Genomic DNA, 17,784 nt, shown 5'->3' with positions numbered 1-17,784 from the left:
TGGCAGGCCGTTCATGCCACTATTTTCTCTCATCATTTACTGGTATTGGTTTCTCAAGGGACGTACCAATCGTTGTCACAAATCTACAGAATTTACATTTTTTGATTGTTTATTAATGAAGGAAAAAATATAATCCAAATATCATAATTGAGAGACCAATGGTGATAGCAACTAATGGCATGAACGGCCTGGCATAGTTAAGTCCAACTTAAAGTTGATCTTAGTCTTTGTGAAACACTCCCCGGGATCTATTCTTCTACTAATCTACCCTTCACCTCACAAGTAACGGTGTAATAATGATGAGAACCAGGTGGTGCGCTGCACTGCAATACTGTATGGTACTTTCAAAGCTCATCTATCTCATAAAGTTCTGCATCTTCAACATTGAAGGACGCTGACTACTCCAACCAACAAGAAGATTTCATCCCATCAGTTAAAACGCCTTCATTCCTTCTTCGGTTTACCATCCTTCTTGGAATCGCCCTTTTTGTCTATGGGGGCGTCCTTTCCAATCCACTTTCCGAAGAGCAGGGGTCTGCAGGTGTTCTCTATGGACGCCAGTGGGTCGCCGACCTTGAACACGACCGACGCCATCTTGTAGCCTACCAGGAGAGTGGTGAGCATCAGCATGAGCTCCGGTGCATCTATAGGGATGTAGTCCAGGGTTTCCATGGTGAGGAGGATGCTGCAGAGGATGGTAGCCTGGGTCATGCTACAAGGAGAAAAGACACTAAGATGCATCAAGAGAGGGCCACATAATAATAATAATACGCATCTCTATAGCGCCATCTATCTAGAAATTCTATTACGAGGCGCATTAATCTAGCTTTAGCCTAGCTGCTAATTGATGTATGAAATGGAATAAAGTCAAATCAATCAATCATTACAGCGCTCCAGCATTTCAAGGAATTAATCCCTGCCAGGTACCCATTTACATCACCTGGGTTGAGTGTGGCAAATGTAGATCAATGTCTTGCCAAAGGACATTAATGCCGCGGCGGGACTCGAACCACGGACCTTGTGATCGACAGTCCTGCTACGTATCCACTCGACCACGACACCCCTATCAATGGTAATGCCTTGGTCAGATATGAAGTGGTAACTGACTGCATTTTATTTTAATGATGACATAAGGTGTAATACACTTCATATTTTTGTATCTTAAAACAGAGCTAAGACCTTTGTTGCTATTCATTTACACATAAACAATCCCCATATCTGAACCAGCCTACAGAGATAAAGAAGGTAAAGCAATCATAGGATTCTCAACTAACTTGCCAGGTTGGGAAATTTAGTATATCATCCATCTATCTCTATCTTCCTAACCAAGTACTTACCAATCACTCTCTACATGTAGAGAAATAAGATTCTACATGGTATGTACATACAGTGATAGTTTTAGTTATTTATTATGCAATTTATCTATCTGTACTACTTAGTTTATCCCTACATGTAAATGCTTACAGAGGTTATGCCATCTAGCTTCCACAGTCTTATATACATTGTATGTATACATGAGCTTTTTTCAATTCAATTCAATAATATGATTGCAGGGCCCTCAGGGAGAACAGTATGAATACTGATGAGGCTACCCTGGGTAAACAAGACATATTATTATTATTATTATTATTATTATTATTATTATTATTATTATTATTAATTCATTTTATTCCATTCGTCATATAAAAACATACCGAATTATAACATTGATATTTACAGATAAGGAACATACAAATAACATAACGAAAGATAAACATAAAATACAAATATATATATATATATATCTATACAAGTGAGGAAACCGGCAAGAAAGAACACCTTACACCTAACAACGGACACCTAACACCGAACACCTGATTGCATTTATAAGCTAGTGTGCTCACTCTCTCTCTCTCTCTCTCTTTCGTGTCATCTAATCATGAATGACATAAGCATGAACCGGTGACAAGGATTCAAACAATTTATTCTTTGTTTTGTTTTGTGTCTCTGCCATGACTGTGAGTGTAATGGACATGAAACAACAATCCCTACATGCATATATCGTCAATCTCTACATGTCGAGCTAGTCTACATGGTATGTACATACAGTGATGGTTTGAGTTATTTATTATGCCATTTATGTATCTGTACTTCTTAGTTTACCCCTACATGTAAATACTTACAGAAACTTATGCCATCTAGCTTCCCCAGTCCTATATACAGAATAGTGTATGTATACATGAGCTTGTGCTTACTCTCTCTCTCTCGTGTCGTCTAATTATGAATGACACACGTATGAACCGGTAACAAGGATTCAAACAATTTATTCTGTTTTGTTTTGTGTCTCTGCTATGCCTGTGAGTGTAGAGGACATGAAACAACAATCCCTACATGTAAATCTTTGAATGCACACTAGACTGTACTTACAATGATGGGTTGAGTAATTCATTCTGTGTTGGTTTCCAGGCTCCTCTCAGAACTCTTTCAAAGAACCTCATGAAGGCACTTCCAGATCCTGTCGAGACGGATAGAAAAATAGTAAGTATTGTTGTTTAGTCAGTCAGATATGTTAGAAACCTGAATCTATGATGATTTTGAAGGTATAGACCAGCTTTGGAAACGACCCCCTCTTGAAAAATGAATACAAGAAATAGGCATAAGAAAAACATTATTATGAGAATTGAAATTTGATTTACTAAAGAAAGTCAAGACAATTTAGGGATATGCAAGAAAAATCACATTGTTCAGTAACACTAAATGTTATGCACTCAGCAGAGATGGAGAGTGGACACTATTTATCGATAAGATTTTCGAGTATATATTTGATATAAAGTCATCTTTATTAAATCAAAATTAGCCATGCATTACCACTCTTAGCTGTGGGTTATCACTCTATGATGGAAGCGTTTGTGCATGGTTGGCAGCATATGGAAAGAATGAAGCACTGTCATTGAGTCATTGGACCAATTAGATAGCTAACACTCCAGAATCCATTGTATAATAAGCATTATAAGATGATGATGTGGATCCTAATCAAATGGTTGGTTGAGAGCGTACACGTGACCAGGCACTTATTTTGCCTGACACGTAATTTTGATAATGACCGGTCATTAGTAAAATCATGTTATGAACATCATTTTATAAAACAAATTAAACATAATCTCATAAAACAAATAATACACATCATTTTGTTCGGGCATCCTTAAAATTACCCACACTCAGTACCTTCAAAACAGTCCAAACACCCTCGGCTATCGCCTTGGGCGTGTTAGACTGTTCCAAAGGTACCTTGTGTGGGTAATTGTTACTAATGCCCTCACTCCTGTGTATTATTTGTATAATAGCCTGAAAACTGGATGGGCAGTGAGTATACCTCTGACGGTTCCGATGATGACCATGATGATAAAGCCTTGAGGATAGACCTGAGCAGCCTGAAGCACTCCTAGTCCAACCTTACGTGCCCTGACTGCCTCCTTCATGGGGCCTATCACAAGCTTGCCAGGGAAGCTTGTAACCAGCTTGTAGAATATATCAGCAGGTGAGTAAAATATCATGTACCTGGAGACAAACAAAAAATCAAATAGTTTTCTCATACTTAATGATAACCTATTGCCCAAAACTTTCAATCTAGTTTTAGACTTTTTTCCTTTTTACTTTACTCAAAAATTAGATAATATATGTACTTATAACTACAACAGAGTTATCAAGAAATATGTATTTGTGAAGTGGCTGTAAATTCTCAAAAAAAATCAGTATCTACATGTGCAATAAAACTTATTTTAGCAACCACCTGTCTACAGAGACCACATATTTATTTCCCTTGAAAATGTTTTTTCGTTGAAACATGTACTAAAAGGACCATCTGCCTATACAGACCACTTGTCTTGTCTCCCTTGGGTGGTCTTTATAGGCAGGTTTCACTGTACTTACAATTTGATAAACAAAGAAGATGACATCTTTCTTACCACACTATAGTTGCAATGCCAATCTTCGAGTGGTATGCAAAAGGGGCCAAGAGGGACTGTCCCAGAAGGGCATTGCTAAGTATGTATCCAGCAAAACAGGATAGCATGCTACAAAGCCAGCAAGCGAGGGGGTTGTTCTCGGCCAGTGACACAAACCCTGCATGAAAATGGAATGATGAATTGTGAACACGTGCATGAACACAGCAGAGAGATAGCAAGTGAAAACAAACACAGGTGCCTTTCCACAGTGGAATGTAAATCATACTTATTTTAAAAGGCAAATGGATTTTTGCATGTATTACACACATAATTTTTGGTCAGGGTTAAAAAGTAAATTTCTACAACAATTTTATTTTTTCACATGAAGACAAAAAAAAGATGGGGATAGTAGAATGACAGAGAGAGAGAGAGAGAAGGGAGAAAAGAGAGGGAGACAGATGACAAGAGAGAATTTTGTGTATTATGGGCCGGACTTTGTTGCATGAAAAGTACCCCTTTACCGGAGATTTTGGGAACACGAATGTGGTCCCTCTGACCCCGAAGTGGGAGGGGGGAGGGGGGGGGGGCGGCCCTAAAGGTCATGAAGATCAAATGTAACATTTTCTGCTGCGAAATACCCTTCTGTCTAAAAACCATTAAATCCCTGTGTATTTCTTACCATCTCCTGCATCGTTCCTGAGGGCTAGAATCATCATGATGTAATGGGCCACATCAAAGAAGGGGAACAGGGGTAGCTGGGCGTACGTGTTGGCATATTCTACAAAGAGGGAGTAGTCCGGAATATAGGCTGAGTAATTCATCTTGAATGTGAGATGTGGAGGTGTTCTTCGTTCAGTTCACTTATAGAGGTAAGACAGATGATCTGTATGGGAAAATGAATGAATTATGGTTAGAATAAATGCAATGATGTTCTGATGGATTAAGAAAAATGTAAGCTTGAATCTCAATGAACAGTATACCCTCACGTTGTGTGTTCGGACAGATTGGTTGAATCCGAACAGGCAATTTCAAAAAGTAATTTGAAGAAGTTACAACAAGCAATACATGTAATCATGAATATTTTCTATACAGTGTGTCCCAGCACTTTGATTTTTTTCTTCTTACTAAGAAGGGAAACCAAAGACTCTACTTTCTGAGAATGATGAAAAACATTCATGTTGACAGAACAATTCTGGTTTTGTTTTATCAGTCATTAATACAAAGCATACTAACATACAATGTGATTTGTTATTACGGAAATGGGACCGAGAAAAAACGGACTCGATTAGACTGGGTGCGACGAGCGGCACAGAGAGTGACAGGGCATGATTTGATTGATATAAACTGTTTGTTCGAACAGAGAGTCATGTCCAAAACAAACAAAATCATGAAAGATCAAAGTCACCCTCTCAACACCCAGTATTCTTTCAACCGGAATTCGACTAAACATCCCACGCACAAACCGAGCACACTTCCGCTATTCCTTCGTACCAAACTATATTCACATGTTCAACCACTTCGTAAAGAGATACAGTAATTAACGATAGCATTTCAGTTACCAACTATTGTTAGTATACATACATGTATATATGATTTTAATTTGATTTTAATACGACCACAATGATATAACTGCAGTTATCTACCCACTTTGATGAACATTGATGGCGTTGATAATAATAATAATAGCAATAATGACTATAATTATTTGAATTCAAAAACTGTCCTCATAGTCATTAAGCTTAATACATCAACAATGATTATGTTGAATAGCCCGTTAAAAGCAGTGGAGAGATATTTTTAATCTTCTAATCAGAAAGGACTTTTAACAATTTTGGAAGGCGTATATAAGGTTTTTTCTGTTCTGACATTGTTTGCTTAATTGTTTTGCATGTTTCATATTATTGTACTCTTTTTCTTGTATTATTGTAATGCTGGTGGGAAGCATATTTCCACATTGTGGACGAAGAAATCAATATCAATCAATCGATATCAACATCATGAATTATCACCCAGCCCTATACAAGCTCCTCAAAATGTAATCGATACAAGCAATACAATACCACTCCAGCAAAGCATAGAGAGTCATTGACCTCTATAACTGCACTACTACTACGTATTAATATAATAGGCAGCATTTTGGATACATGAATAGTCAATACAGTCATAACACACACATCCACACAATTATGCCGATGCTGCTGATCGGCAAGTTTGACAGTGGACTCACAACTTGAATTTTTAAATTATTCTTTCTACACCTTTCTATTACCACACATAGGAGCATCACTATCCTGGCTGTGTAGTACTAAAAGCTGTGCTTTTGATTCTCAACATTTCAAACACCACTGTACAAAACTCAACTGATTTCACTCAAAATCAGTACTTTTGTGACAATTGACGACACCTAAATAGCAGTAAAATACATTTATTTCAACTTACTAATGTTAAAAAGAATAATTTAAAAATTCAAATTGTAAGTCTAGTGTCAAACTTTGCTTACAGCTGCATCGACATGATTGTGTACAGTCTATGCGATATTGTGTGGTGTGTGTATTTGTGTATAGACTTCTAGGTCCCTGCCTCACAGCATGTATGCAGTGCTAAAGGTCAATACGCTTTAGCATTGACTCTATATGCTTTGCTGGAGTGAGTATTACTAGTTTCCAACATCGGAAAGTTAAAAAAAAATTGTATTTTACTGCTAGATTCTAGATCTAGATCTAGTCTATTTAGATCTAGAATCTAGGTGTCATCAATCGTCAGTTCGTCACTAGATTCTAAACCTTAAGTACCGATTTTTAATTTTAGTGAAATCAGTTAAGTTTTGTACAGTGGTGTTTGAAATGTTGAAAATCAATAGCACAGCTTTTCACAGCTAGGATAGTAATGCACCTAGATCTATGTGTGTACAATAGACTACGAAAACAGATAGTCTACAGTTATATTCAGAAACATGGAATAAAGTACCTGGGACCGTAGTCAAAGAAAATCGACTGCTTACCTTCGAAAGTTTCTGCTAAGAACATGCACCTAGCCTAAAAAGCAACTAGAAAGCATTCGATGATTTTGAGTATTAATTGCCACGTCGCAAATAATACATTACTCACTCTCCATCGCATAAACAGTGCTTACGTGGCCGTGGTGGATTAATGAGGAGTTCGAGGATCAGACATGTCTAAAGGTCAAATAGTCTACTATTTATTGGGGGGGGGGGGGGGGGGGGGGGGGGGGGGAGTTGCGGGGAATACGTTTCAGCAGTGGCAGATCCAGGGGCAGTGGAGCCGAGGCCCAAGCGACCCCGCCCCCTTAATTTGCATGGCGACCTAAGTGGAAAAAATGAGACAATTATAAAGAAAGAGAAAATATATAAAGGAAAATAGAAGAAGAAATCGGGAAAAGGAATGAGAGGGACAGAGATCGAGAAAGAGCCTGAGACACTGATAGAAATGGGTACGGTCTTTGTCCTGAGGGGGGGGGGGGGGGGGGGGGGGGGGGTAATTGTCCAGCTGGTAATTGGCAGGGGGTGATTGCCCACAGGGTAGTTGTCCAAGAACTTAATAATAATTCATAATGATGACAATAATGATAATATTGATAACAATATTTATTATCATTATTTGATTATAACAGTTATCATAATATTAAATGACAGGACTTGCAAATAATACCATCACAGATGACAGAATGTCACCTTTCAAGTATGATAACAATTGCCATGATAGACATGTAACATCGTTATCTAGAGCAACCTAATCATTCTCTTATCCTCCTCCTCTTAAAAGATGTTCTCAATATTCATTCTATAGTAATATCCTGACCCCCATCCGGATTCTCATCGTAAACAAGACCCTCCTCCTCCTTATCTCCTCGATATTCACTCCCCTCAATATTATACATTCTTACCATCATTCTCATCCTCAACCTCAACATGACCCCCCCCCCCCCCTCTTCGTCATCCTCCTCCTAACTATCATTATTTTCAATGTGTTCATCATCATTCTCATCCTCTACTTGATCCTCCTCCTCCTTCTCCTCATGTTCCCAATCTTCGCACTCCTCAATAATAATATAATCCTCACCATCATCCTTATCAGAATCGTAAACACGAACCTCCTCCTCATCTTCCCAATCCGTACTCGATCCTCAATACTATATATATATATATATAATCCTCACCATCATCGGAATTGGAATTGTAAACATGATCCTCATCTTCCTAATCTTCACTCCCTGATATACTAATACATTCTCATTTTTATCATACACACGACCCTCCTTCTCCTCATCTTCCCAATCTTCGTACCCCACCCCCCCCCCCCAATACTAATATAATCCTCACCATTATCCTCATCGGAATCGTAAACACTACCCTACTCCTCCTCCTCATCTTCCCGATCTTCGAATTTTCAATACTAATACATTCTCGTTCTCATCATAAATATGACCCTCCTCCTGTACATCTCCTCAATACGAATATCATCTACACCTTCATTCTCCTTCTCATCATCCTCAACTTCACCCCTTCTCCCTTCATCGTCAGCCTTCTCATTATAATTATCTTCCTAGTCTTTACTCCCCATACTATTGTCATCCTTATCACCATTCTTTTCATTCACTGCCCTTCACAAGAGGAATGTAGACTCTGAAGAGCAGGATTACAATATGGTAGCAGAAAAATATGAATATAGAGGGGGGTGAAGGTGGGGAAAAAAAAGCATAAAGAGATAAATAAAACAAAAACAATGAGACCGTGGAAATGACAAACAGTATAGAGATAGATTTAAATTTCAAGTATTTGTCTTTATTGCAAGGGCATGCACTTTCTGGAGTACGTGTAATGAGGATAATAATGTATTTCATATAGATCCAATATTATATCATTACTTTGAGTATTCATCACCATAACGGAAAACATTTTTGCTGATGGAATGGACTTTTCTTTGGTTTTCTTTGTTTTTCAAAGTGAGGATATCAGAACCATTATTAATTTTCAGTTTCGTTTCTCAAGATCGGTGTCTTTAAGTATTTGATTAAAAACCATATTGTGATACTTGGTTTAAGAAGGAGTAAGGCCTGAACAGTAGGCCTGTATTCATTTTGCCCTTGCTATTTAAAAGTAATTCATTTCACAACTGTTGCTTTCGAAGTCAAACTTGTTGATGAATCCACAGCGACCGAAGTGGTTAGACGAGCTATAGGGTTTTGAGCCTCCTGCAGATCCACTGCAAGATCCCTGGGCACGATCGCTTTCCCAGCCCTGGCCTCCTTTAACGTATCCCTTGAGCTCGAACCAACCGTCCTCCGTTTTACTGCAGTCCATGTCGACGTCGAGCATCCAGTAATGGTCACCCCACTGGTTGAGGGGAAAATAACCGTAGCCTTGCTGGTCGACCGTACTGCCGTGATTGGCATTATTGGTTGTCCAGACTAAAGGTGATCCCGGGGCCTCGGAACTCTGGTCGCTCTCAGAACTATACCAGTCAAGATAGTCGTCGCCCTCCTTAGGTCATTAAGGGTCTGATCGGACCCGCCGGTTCTGTGGGTGATAGGGATAGCGCAGGCACTGCTGTCGGCGTTGCTGGTGCAGCCTTGACGTCTTTCGTGACCTATTCCACCTTGGATAAACATATCTTGACCAGAGGAAGTTTCCTTACGGATGAAGATAATGGTGCGGGAAGTACCTGGCGGAGAGGTTACGTTGTCTTCTGGAGGGGATGAGGTTGGGTTATTACCCCCACCTCCGTTACCACCACCTGACTTAGCGCCTACATGAATAGCTACCATGGAGTCTTCTCCAGAAGGTACCGTGATGTGAGCATTTCCGCCACTCACCGTAACGTACATTCCTGTGCAGCCACTGTCCGTGGGATCTCCGCTGATGACGTCACAATAGTTTCCATCGGGCAGTCCAGTAGTGAAGTCCCTTGACATTGAGCCTTCGCATGTCATTGCGAAGAAGGCTTGGTTACCTCTGGAGAAGGAGATCTGGTTGTTGCCGTTGGACCACCAGTTTTCGACACCGTGTCCTCCTGCCTGCTTGCTGAAGCCAACCATGTTACGAATTTGACGCCAGCGATGTTCGCACACCCAGCCACCATCACAAGTACCTTGACCGTTGATTATAGGACCGTTTCCAGGTGGACCCCTATCGGTATCGCCATCAAAGCTGAAGCTGCTCATGATCCTCTTCGTACCGTAGTTCCAGGCAAGCATGAAAGCCACAGCTCGTTTGTAACTAGCGGGGTCTGTGTGAGTAACGATGTTTCCACCGCCTCCGTGGTTTCTTTGGTTATCGTGGTTGTCGACGAAGACAAAAGCGGCGTCAGAGTTCAGCATGCCCCAGCTCTCACCAAAGTTTTGGTAGTTTGCAAGGTTGTTTGAGCAGCGGCCGAGGTCGGAGATGTGGCCACAGTGCTTGAATTCAGTGACGTCTCCTATACCAGCGTATTCACCAGCCGTTATAGGCTCGCCACCTTGGTCGATCACTTCTTGGAAGATGTATGGGTTTCCATTGAGTCGGCTGACAATATTGCTCAGATCTCCAGGCCACATGTGCTTTGCTGCATCTACGCGGAACCCGGCAACACCAGCGTTAACCATGCTGTTCAGGAAATCAGCAATTTTTCCTGAGAAAATTGAAAAATACAGAGTTACAATGTTAGTAAAGATTTGAAAAATGCTGTAGGCTATTATAATGAACTAATCCTCATTCAAGATGCTGTAAACAAAAGTTGACTTTGTGGTCAGTCAAAATAGACTGATCCGGGGGCCAACACAACTGTTTTATTTGTGTTGAGAACTTTAATAAGGAAAATTTGACTAGAGGAAACATGCAAATATTTTTCTTTACATGTTAAATAGAGCGATGTCGATGATATGCATATTTTTGCTTATTCAAACAAGGAACGCCTTTGGAGTTAACTTGTTACTTGGTAATCCACAATACTAGAAAAACCGTCAGTCTTACCTCGTACGTATTCTGAGCCAGTCTGTAGGTCGTTGAGTCCTACCAAGTTGCAGTTTCTCACCTCTTCAACATTTCCATAATTACCGATCTCGCCATTGCCACTAGGACAGCGCCCAAGTGGAACATTGAAATCGTTACTACCGAATGGCACACCGGGAAAATCGTAATTCCCTGAAATGAAATATATATTTATCAGTATATATATATGCAAGTATCTTTTGGTTGTTAATTTCGTCAGAAATGGCAACAGAACAATAAAGCAGAAAATTGTGGCTTCCATGGAATCTGTTTTAATTATAAATTACTGTTATTTTGTATTGTTTTATTTAATCATTACAAGGCTAAATGGACTGTGCGACAAATGATTATGATGGGGTGACAAAAGTTCGCGGAATTAAAAAAAAAAATTAGTCAATGTGATATTCGATCCATGAATTCTAATTTTCTACACATATTTATTTAATTCAATTACAACCAACTGTACGGCAACATATTTTACTAAAACTTGTTTCAACTAAAATTGTTTGGTCAAAGGATTCCGATGTCCGATCGGCGTTGAATACCGGCCTTGGCTGGCTAAGAAAGCATATGTAAACTTAAGAAAGTAACCAGGGAACCGATGGCTTTGGGTTCTTTTCCGAGGGATTTGATAATGATAATTAATGCCAGCTTACCAAAGGGCACTAGCGCGTCAACTTGGTTTCGAACTCTGGACCTTCCGTTTACGAGATCAATGCTCTACCACTGAGTCCTTGCGTTTCCAATCTAACCCTAAACCTAACCTACATTCAAATAACATCCACATCCCTAACCATAACCATGTTTATTGGACGAATTAAAGCTAGTAGCAATTGACGCCTGGGAAAATGTCGGATGGCTCAGTCGGATCGCGGTTGGAAACCAAGTCGATGCGCTAGTGCCCTTTGGTCAAGCATTAATCTTCATTACCAAGTCCCTCGGAGAGGACTTAAAGTAGTTAGAGCTGTCGGTTTTTTTGGTGGTTGCTAACTTACAAGCATACATGCTTTCTTAACAGTCTGGTAAAACAAACAAACAAACAAACTTACAAGCAGCCATATGGTTGATGACGACGTCGGCGTAGATGTTAACATTGACATTGTTACAGCGATTGACCATGGATCGGAACTCGGAGTCGGAACCACTCCTGCTGTTCAGGTAATACGTGACAGGCTGGTACCGGGTCCACCACTGACTACCAGAGATGTGTTCATTAGGGGGTGAGATCTGCACCCCTCCGAATCCGTAAGGCCCCAAAAATCTATCGAATAACAATAATTTTCCTTTGTGGTTAGGTTTATGTATGACAGAGACTATCCTCTTGTCTATAACTAAAGATTATGCTGGAATTTAAATTTACTAATATCATAAATTAGCTTATGAATGAAAAAGAATACTGAGTACAATCGTCGAACAATTCTTTCAAAGTCCAATTCGTATATCGGACTTGCTTCTTTCTTTACCCTTTTCTCCTTTCTTTCCCTTTCTCATCTGCAGCAAGCTTTTTTAATTTAATCGTTTTTTTCCTTTTCTTTTTTTTCTGAAAGTTTCAGAGAGGAGAGAGAGGAGGGACATACTTTCAGTGAAAATACGCCCCCCTCTCTCTCTCTCTCTCTCTCTCTCTCTCTCTCTCTCCCTCTCCCATCCCTCTGTCCTTTTCTTTATCCCATGTTTTTTATCACTCTTATCGCCTCCTTATGTATATACCGGTAGTCTCTTCTCCCCACCCTTTTTTATGATTCAGTTGACCATGTTTTTTAGTTATTTGTTTTAGTACTCGAGCGCTCTTGACCTACACTAATTTTCTTGTATTAAGTTTTTAACTATATCATTTAACCACTCTGTTTTTTTTTTAAGATGATATTGCTTTCAGGGACCTGACTTTTACAAGATAAGCTTTTCTTAAGGTCGCCTCGTCTTTCTATTTCACACAAATGCATTACATGAACTTGTTCCTTATAAGTGTTCTTTTTTAGGTACTCTGTCACATGACTTTGTAATAAATTTGTTAAATTGTATTACATTCATATTGGAAGAAAGACAAAATAAACTTGAACTTGAACTCCGTATCATTTACATTGGTATGATGCATAATGATTACATATATATTTTAAGAAATTGATATAGGTTGATTTTGAAAATAAAGACATAGTACTCTTAATAGCGGAATAAAATATTCTGCTTTGAAAAGAACTCAGTAAATATTATTCTCATCAATTGAGAATTTATATTTAAATATTTTTATTGGGATAAAAACATTTATTGTGATTTTATTTTGTTGCAGTTGATCTATTTATTACCAGATGTTTCACGGATTACGACAAATAAACATTTGATTTAAAAACATGATTTGTCTAATATTATCCCACCTCTCGCATTCCTCGGCGATGTCATTCCACGGCCATTCGAAGAGGTGAACGATCACGTTCCGACCATCCTTGAAATTCGGGTAGTGCTGAGCTGAAGCCCCAACGATGAGAGCGATGAGGAGAGCCAGCGACCTCATTGTGATCTATGGAAACCAACATAGACAAAGTGTTGGAAAAAAAAAACGTAGGGCCTGACATTATAATGACCCCTTATCAGTTTGAATTATCAAATATTAGCCTCATGATTAGATTAATTACTTCACGTTCAATAATATTTAAACAGCGCGCATCAAAATTATTGTTACCACGTTGTTCGCTTTTCTTTTCTTACACAAAAGAGAACGGTTGAAATATATATTGCTGCCAGCATATATGAGACAAATATTTTCTGGCAGGTAAAAAGAGTTTTCATTTGCCAATTACACTATGTTAGTGACACAACAATGGATTAAGGTCACCTTGTGAAATCCCAGATCAATGCAATGACTTTAAACATGTTAGATGGATTCATTGAAACAAAATATTATTTTGTTACGACTTGTATTAAAAAAAAAGAGTATTAACAGCCATCCTTATCGCTGCGACCACATTTGTTGCATCAGGCAAATTTTAATCACGAGGGTTTTTACGAGACTTCGATACAAACTTTGGTGTTCAGTCATCTGTGGCAGCAAAAGTTTGTCATGTACAGATGTAGTATTTTATCAAGAATAAAAATGGAATAAAATGAAACTACACAAATAATTGTATGGCGCTAGACATGAAATAAATGATATGAATCTGTATATTTCCACTTTATACAGGCTTGAGGGTATGATAATTCTCCAAATGATTTCAGTCATATATTGTTTTGACCAGATGTAATAGTATTGTATATATCATATGCGTTATCATTTTGTGTTAAGTCCCCCCCCCCCTCCCCCCTCTCTCTCTCTCTCTCTTTCTTTGTATATATATATATATATATATATATATATATATATATATATATATATATATATCGTAAATAAATTCTGCATAGATAAAAGGATACGAACATAGATTTAGGTTATCTAGAGATTCAGTGCTGTAAATAGGTTCACGAGTACACAAATGTAAAATGACTTCCTTTTCTATAAATAAATACAGACCGATTGAAAGATTTGTTTATATCATATTTTGAAAATAAAGCAAAACCAACAAAATATAATACATGATGAAATATTTTTGAAAGACCCAAATCAAAATACCTTTTCCGCTTTTCCGGCTGAAAGAGAATGAACATAAAAAGACACGAAATTGTTCTGGAATCTGATAAAGAAAATAGAATAGATTGATTAGATATGAGAAGTGCTAATAGTAAAGGTCGGTAAACTCTCACCTGCACAAGAAGTTAGCGAAGTGTCAAAGTGTTTCTTCCAACGAAGAAAAGACAACTGTCTAAACTGACTGGGAAGACTCCTAAATATAATCATCTGCCTTGGATCTGATCAAATATTATCTATGTCGTAATTGGTTGGAAATAATCCAATAAAAAAAGGCCGATATCATTTTTTAATCACACCTGTCGCGCTACCATTGCATAGACAATGCAAGATAGCTCACGTCAGCACTAAGATAAAGGAGTACATCAAGAGTGATTAAATATAAATCGATTAAAAAAATTGATGACACATGCATAAATTAAGAAATGTAAATCATACATACATGTGCATGTAGATAGTAAACAAAGAGATGAGAGACCTCGGCATGGTGTTGTGGTCTAGTGGATAAGTTGTTGGACTGTGGATCACAGAGTCCGCGGTTCGAGTCCCGCCTAGAGGCGCGATAGCTCAATAGGTAGAGCAGTGGTCTCGTAATCCGGTGACCCGGGTCCGAAACCAAGTCGATGCGCTAGTGCCCTTTGGTAAGTCATTAAATCCTCATTACCCGGTCCCTCGGAGAGGACCTAAAGCCGTCGGCCGTCTGGTTGCTTACTAGCAGTCAGGTAAAAATAACCACTACTAACCAAGTGTAGATATTGATCTACATTTGCCCCTCTCCACCCAGGTGTTAAATGGGTACTCAATATTAAATTAAATCAATCAACCAATAAGTAAATCTGATTTCTAGTGCTGTCATCCAATGGGGAGTTCATTGGGTATAGGACACGCAATATACACCGTTTTCTTTTAGTTTTTACATATGAAATTTGTGACAAATATCCAATAGCCAAAAATCTAAATTGAAATTAAGTATAATAAATTTTACGAAGATTAGCCATTATTGGCATTGATAGCAAGCTTTCTTAGAATTGTGCGATCTTGGGTAAATTCTGACCTTTGTTGCGATTTTTCACATGCCGTTTGGTGATATTATGCTGCTAAAACCTGGTAGGTTAAATGATTCACGCTTCGGGAGCGTGTTTGAAAACTGTTTTTTTCTTCAGATAACTGATATCTGTTTTTTACTACATTAATTGCTGTAATATGCAATTCTTGTCCAGTTGAAATTCTGTTGCCATTCAACTTGAGCCTCTAATGAAGATTTTCCTTTGATTTTTCCCATCCTTTTTTGTGGAATTGGTCTCGACAGAAGAAAAAACTCAGAAAAACTTACTGAGTCCACTGGTACCGTAATTGATTTATACTGGAAACATGCTTCAGACACGTGCCTGGAGCATGTTTTTACGACCTCATTTTTTGTGAGATAATAACATCTGACATCATGATGATATAACTATTAATCTAACATCTGCTAATTTTACATGAGGCATTATTTGATGTCGTGTCATCTGATTATCTTTATCCTTCTTTTGACGTACCTACATATTCGTATGATATTCTTGTGGCAGATAACAGTTGCCTTTTTTATGCATACGACAGTGATCATGTTAAACTTTGTTGGATTTGGTAAAAATTACGAGAATCACAAAACTGGTGAGCCATCTTCCTTCCTGCAGCGATATTGTTTTCATCACGTATCAACACTTCAAAAGTTCTGACATTCAAAATGGTCATACGAAGGGTGTTTTATTGGCCTTTCTCATATGCGAATCGGATGCCAATGGCAAATTTCAAAATCGAGCGTAGCCAGCTTCATCCAATTACCCAAACATCCCCCCCCCCGATGATTGGTGGACTTACCTCCTCTGTTCTTCAATTCTAAATAAAATTTCATCTCTCCCTGTGCAAACAAAAGCCCAACCACATTTGCAGCTATATCATTGTTTGCTTTCGTCCCAATTGACAAGTTTGATATCTTTCCTCCTTTTGATATGATATATTTGTGGCAGACATAGACCTTTATCAGCCCTAACATACCCCAATTTCGGGTTACACCCAATCTTCCCAATGCACCAAACACCATACGATGTCAAAAATTCCGTCTTGTTTAGTTATCACGAGCTCGCTAAAATTATAGATGTAAGGCCTATGGCCAAAAGATTGTCAGAAAGAAGAGGCGTGGCTGTACTTGTACACTACGAAAATATAAAAGTGACATAAGTCCCTCAGTCGGCGTGTCACCTCTAATACTCAGATGTCGATGGTATTTTGCACAAAATAGGCAAAGGATTTCTTTGTGTGCATGAAAACCGTTATAATCCAATCTTAGAGTTGTTATTTAGCTGACCATACTAAAACGCTCTTAAATGCAGAAATGGCAATACTTTCCCATTATTACCCCACGGGATAGGATTTCATGATGGAAACATAACAATTTGTAAAATAGACACTTAAAGCATTACAAAAGGCTGGGTATATACAAACAAAAGTCGATGGTGCACGGGGACCCTATTTCCTATTAGACAATTTATGTTGGACCTATTCAGTCAGTGATGTGACCGCTAAATATTGTAACGAGTGGGCAGACCTTTGACTCCCAGCCCCCCCCCCCCGCATCTCTTTTACGATTTTCAGAACCATCTGTTTACAAAGTTTGGCCACCGCGGACCTAGTTTAACATACATGGAGAACTATTCTTGCAAGTTAAAAACAAAGGAATGTACATCACATTGAGTCCAAATGGATCCAAGTTGGCCTTGAGTCTTAATTAATATTTTGCACCCATCAATCGTGATACTAGCTGTTCCTCTCATATGCCCCTGTTGGGAAGGGATACTACGTTTCAAGTCAGAATGCAAGTTTGAACGTAAGGAAAAGGAAGCATCCATACATTTGAATACATTTAGTTGATAAACGCCTTGGCATAGACCGTCACGTTATCAAGAAAATGGCGATGCCAATGTCCTGCTGAGAAACGGTATATTATTCCTGCTTTATACCTCTCTCTAATACTTTGGTGGGGAATCTTTTAGATTAATGACCAAGAATATAAGAAATCTCTCAGAATAAAATAAAAGTTATTTATTGGGGTGAGGTTTCCTTTAAGATATTTTCCCATACACATGTTGCACGCAGTTCCAAATTCCACGATTTGAACTTCCCCGTAAAGGTCGACGAAACACGCATTAGTATCGTGTTTAGAAATTTCTTTTTACTTGCGTCATCGTGAGATGATAAAACTCTGATATCATGATGAATTATGA

At 38.6% G+C, this 17,784-nt stretch overlaps 2 protein-coding genes across 2 annotated transcripts; both read right to left on the bottom strand.

The window, feature by feature from the left end:
- Positions 1–159: 159 nt before the first annotated feature.
- LOC100890448 (trimeric intracellular cation channel type 1B.1) lies at positions 160–7,107 on the bottom strand. The gene is made up of 6 exons (XM_003730918.3): positions 6,925–7,107; positions 4,603–4,806; positions 3,945–4,101; positions 3,353–3,537; positions 2,407–2,494; positions 160–712 (listed from the first exon to the last, which is right to left on the bottom strand). The coding sequence occupies exons 2-6, from the start codon at positions 4,742–4,744 to the stop codon at positions 445–447; spliced, it is 840 nt and encodes a 279-aa protein (XP_003730966.2). The 5' UTR covers positions 4,745–4,806; positions 6,925–7,107; the 3' UTR covers positions 160–444.
- Positions 7,108–8,700: 1,593 nt separating this feature from the next.
- Positions 8,701–14,683, bottom strand: LOC587610 (alpha-amylase). Its single transcript, XM_787327.5, has 5 exons — positions 14,638–14,683; positions 13,278–13,420; positions 11,958–12,169; positions 10,891–11,061; positions 8,701–10,549 (listed from the first exon to the last, which is right to left on the bottom strand). Exons 2-5 carry the CDS (start codon positions 13,412–13,414, stop codon positions 9,351–9,353), a joined length of 1,719 nt encoding a protein of 572 aa, XP_792420.3. The 5' UTR covers positions 13,415–13,420; positions 14,638–14,683; the 3' UTR covers positions 8,701–9,350.
- Positions 14,684–17,784: the final 3,101 nt, after the last annotated feature.

The sequence above is a fragment of the Strongylocentrotus purpuratus genome, unplaced genomic scaffold (assembly GCF_000002235.5).
Source record: "Strongylocentrotus purpuratus isolate Spur 01 unplaced genomic scaffold, Spur_5.0 spur5_scaffold_3, whole genome shotgun sequence".
NCBI lineage: Eukaryota > Metazoa > Echinodermata > Echinoidea > Camarodonta > Strongylocentrotidae > Strongylocentrotus > Strongylocentrotus purpuratus.
This window is presented reverse-complemented; position numbering and strand designations above follow the sequence as displayed.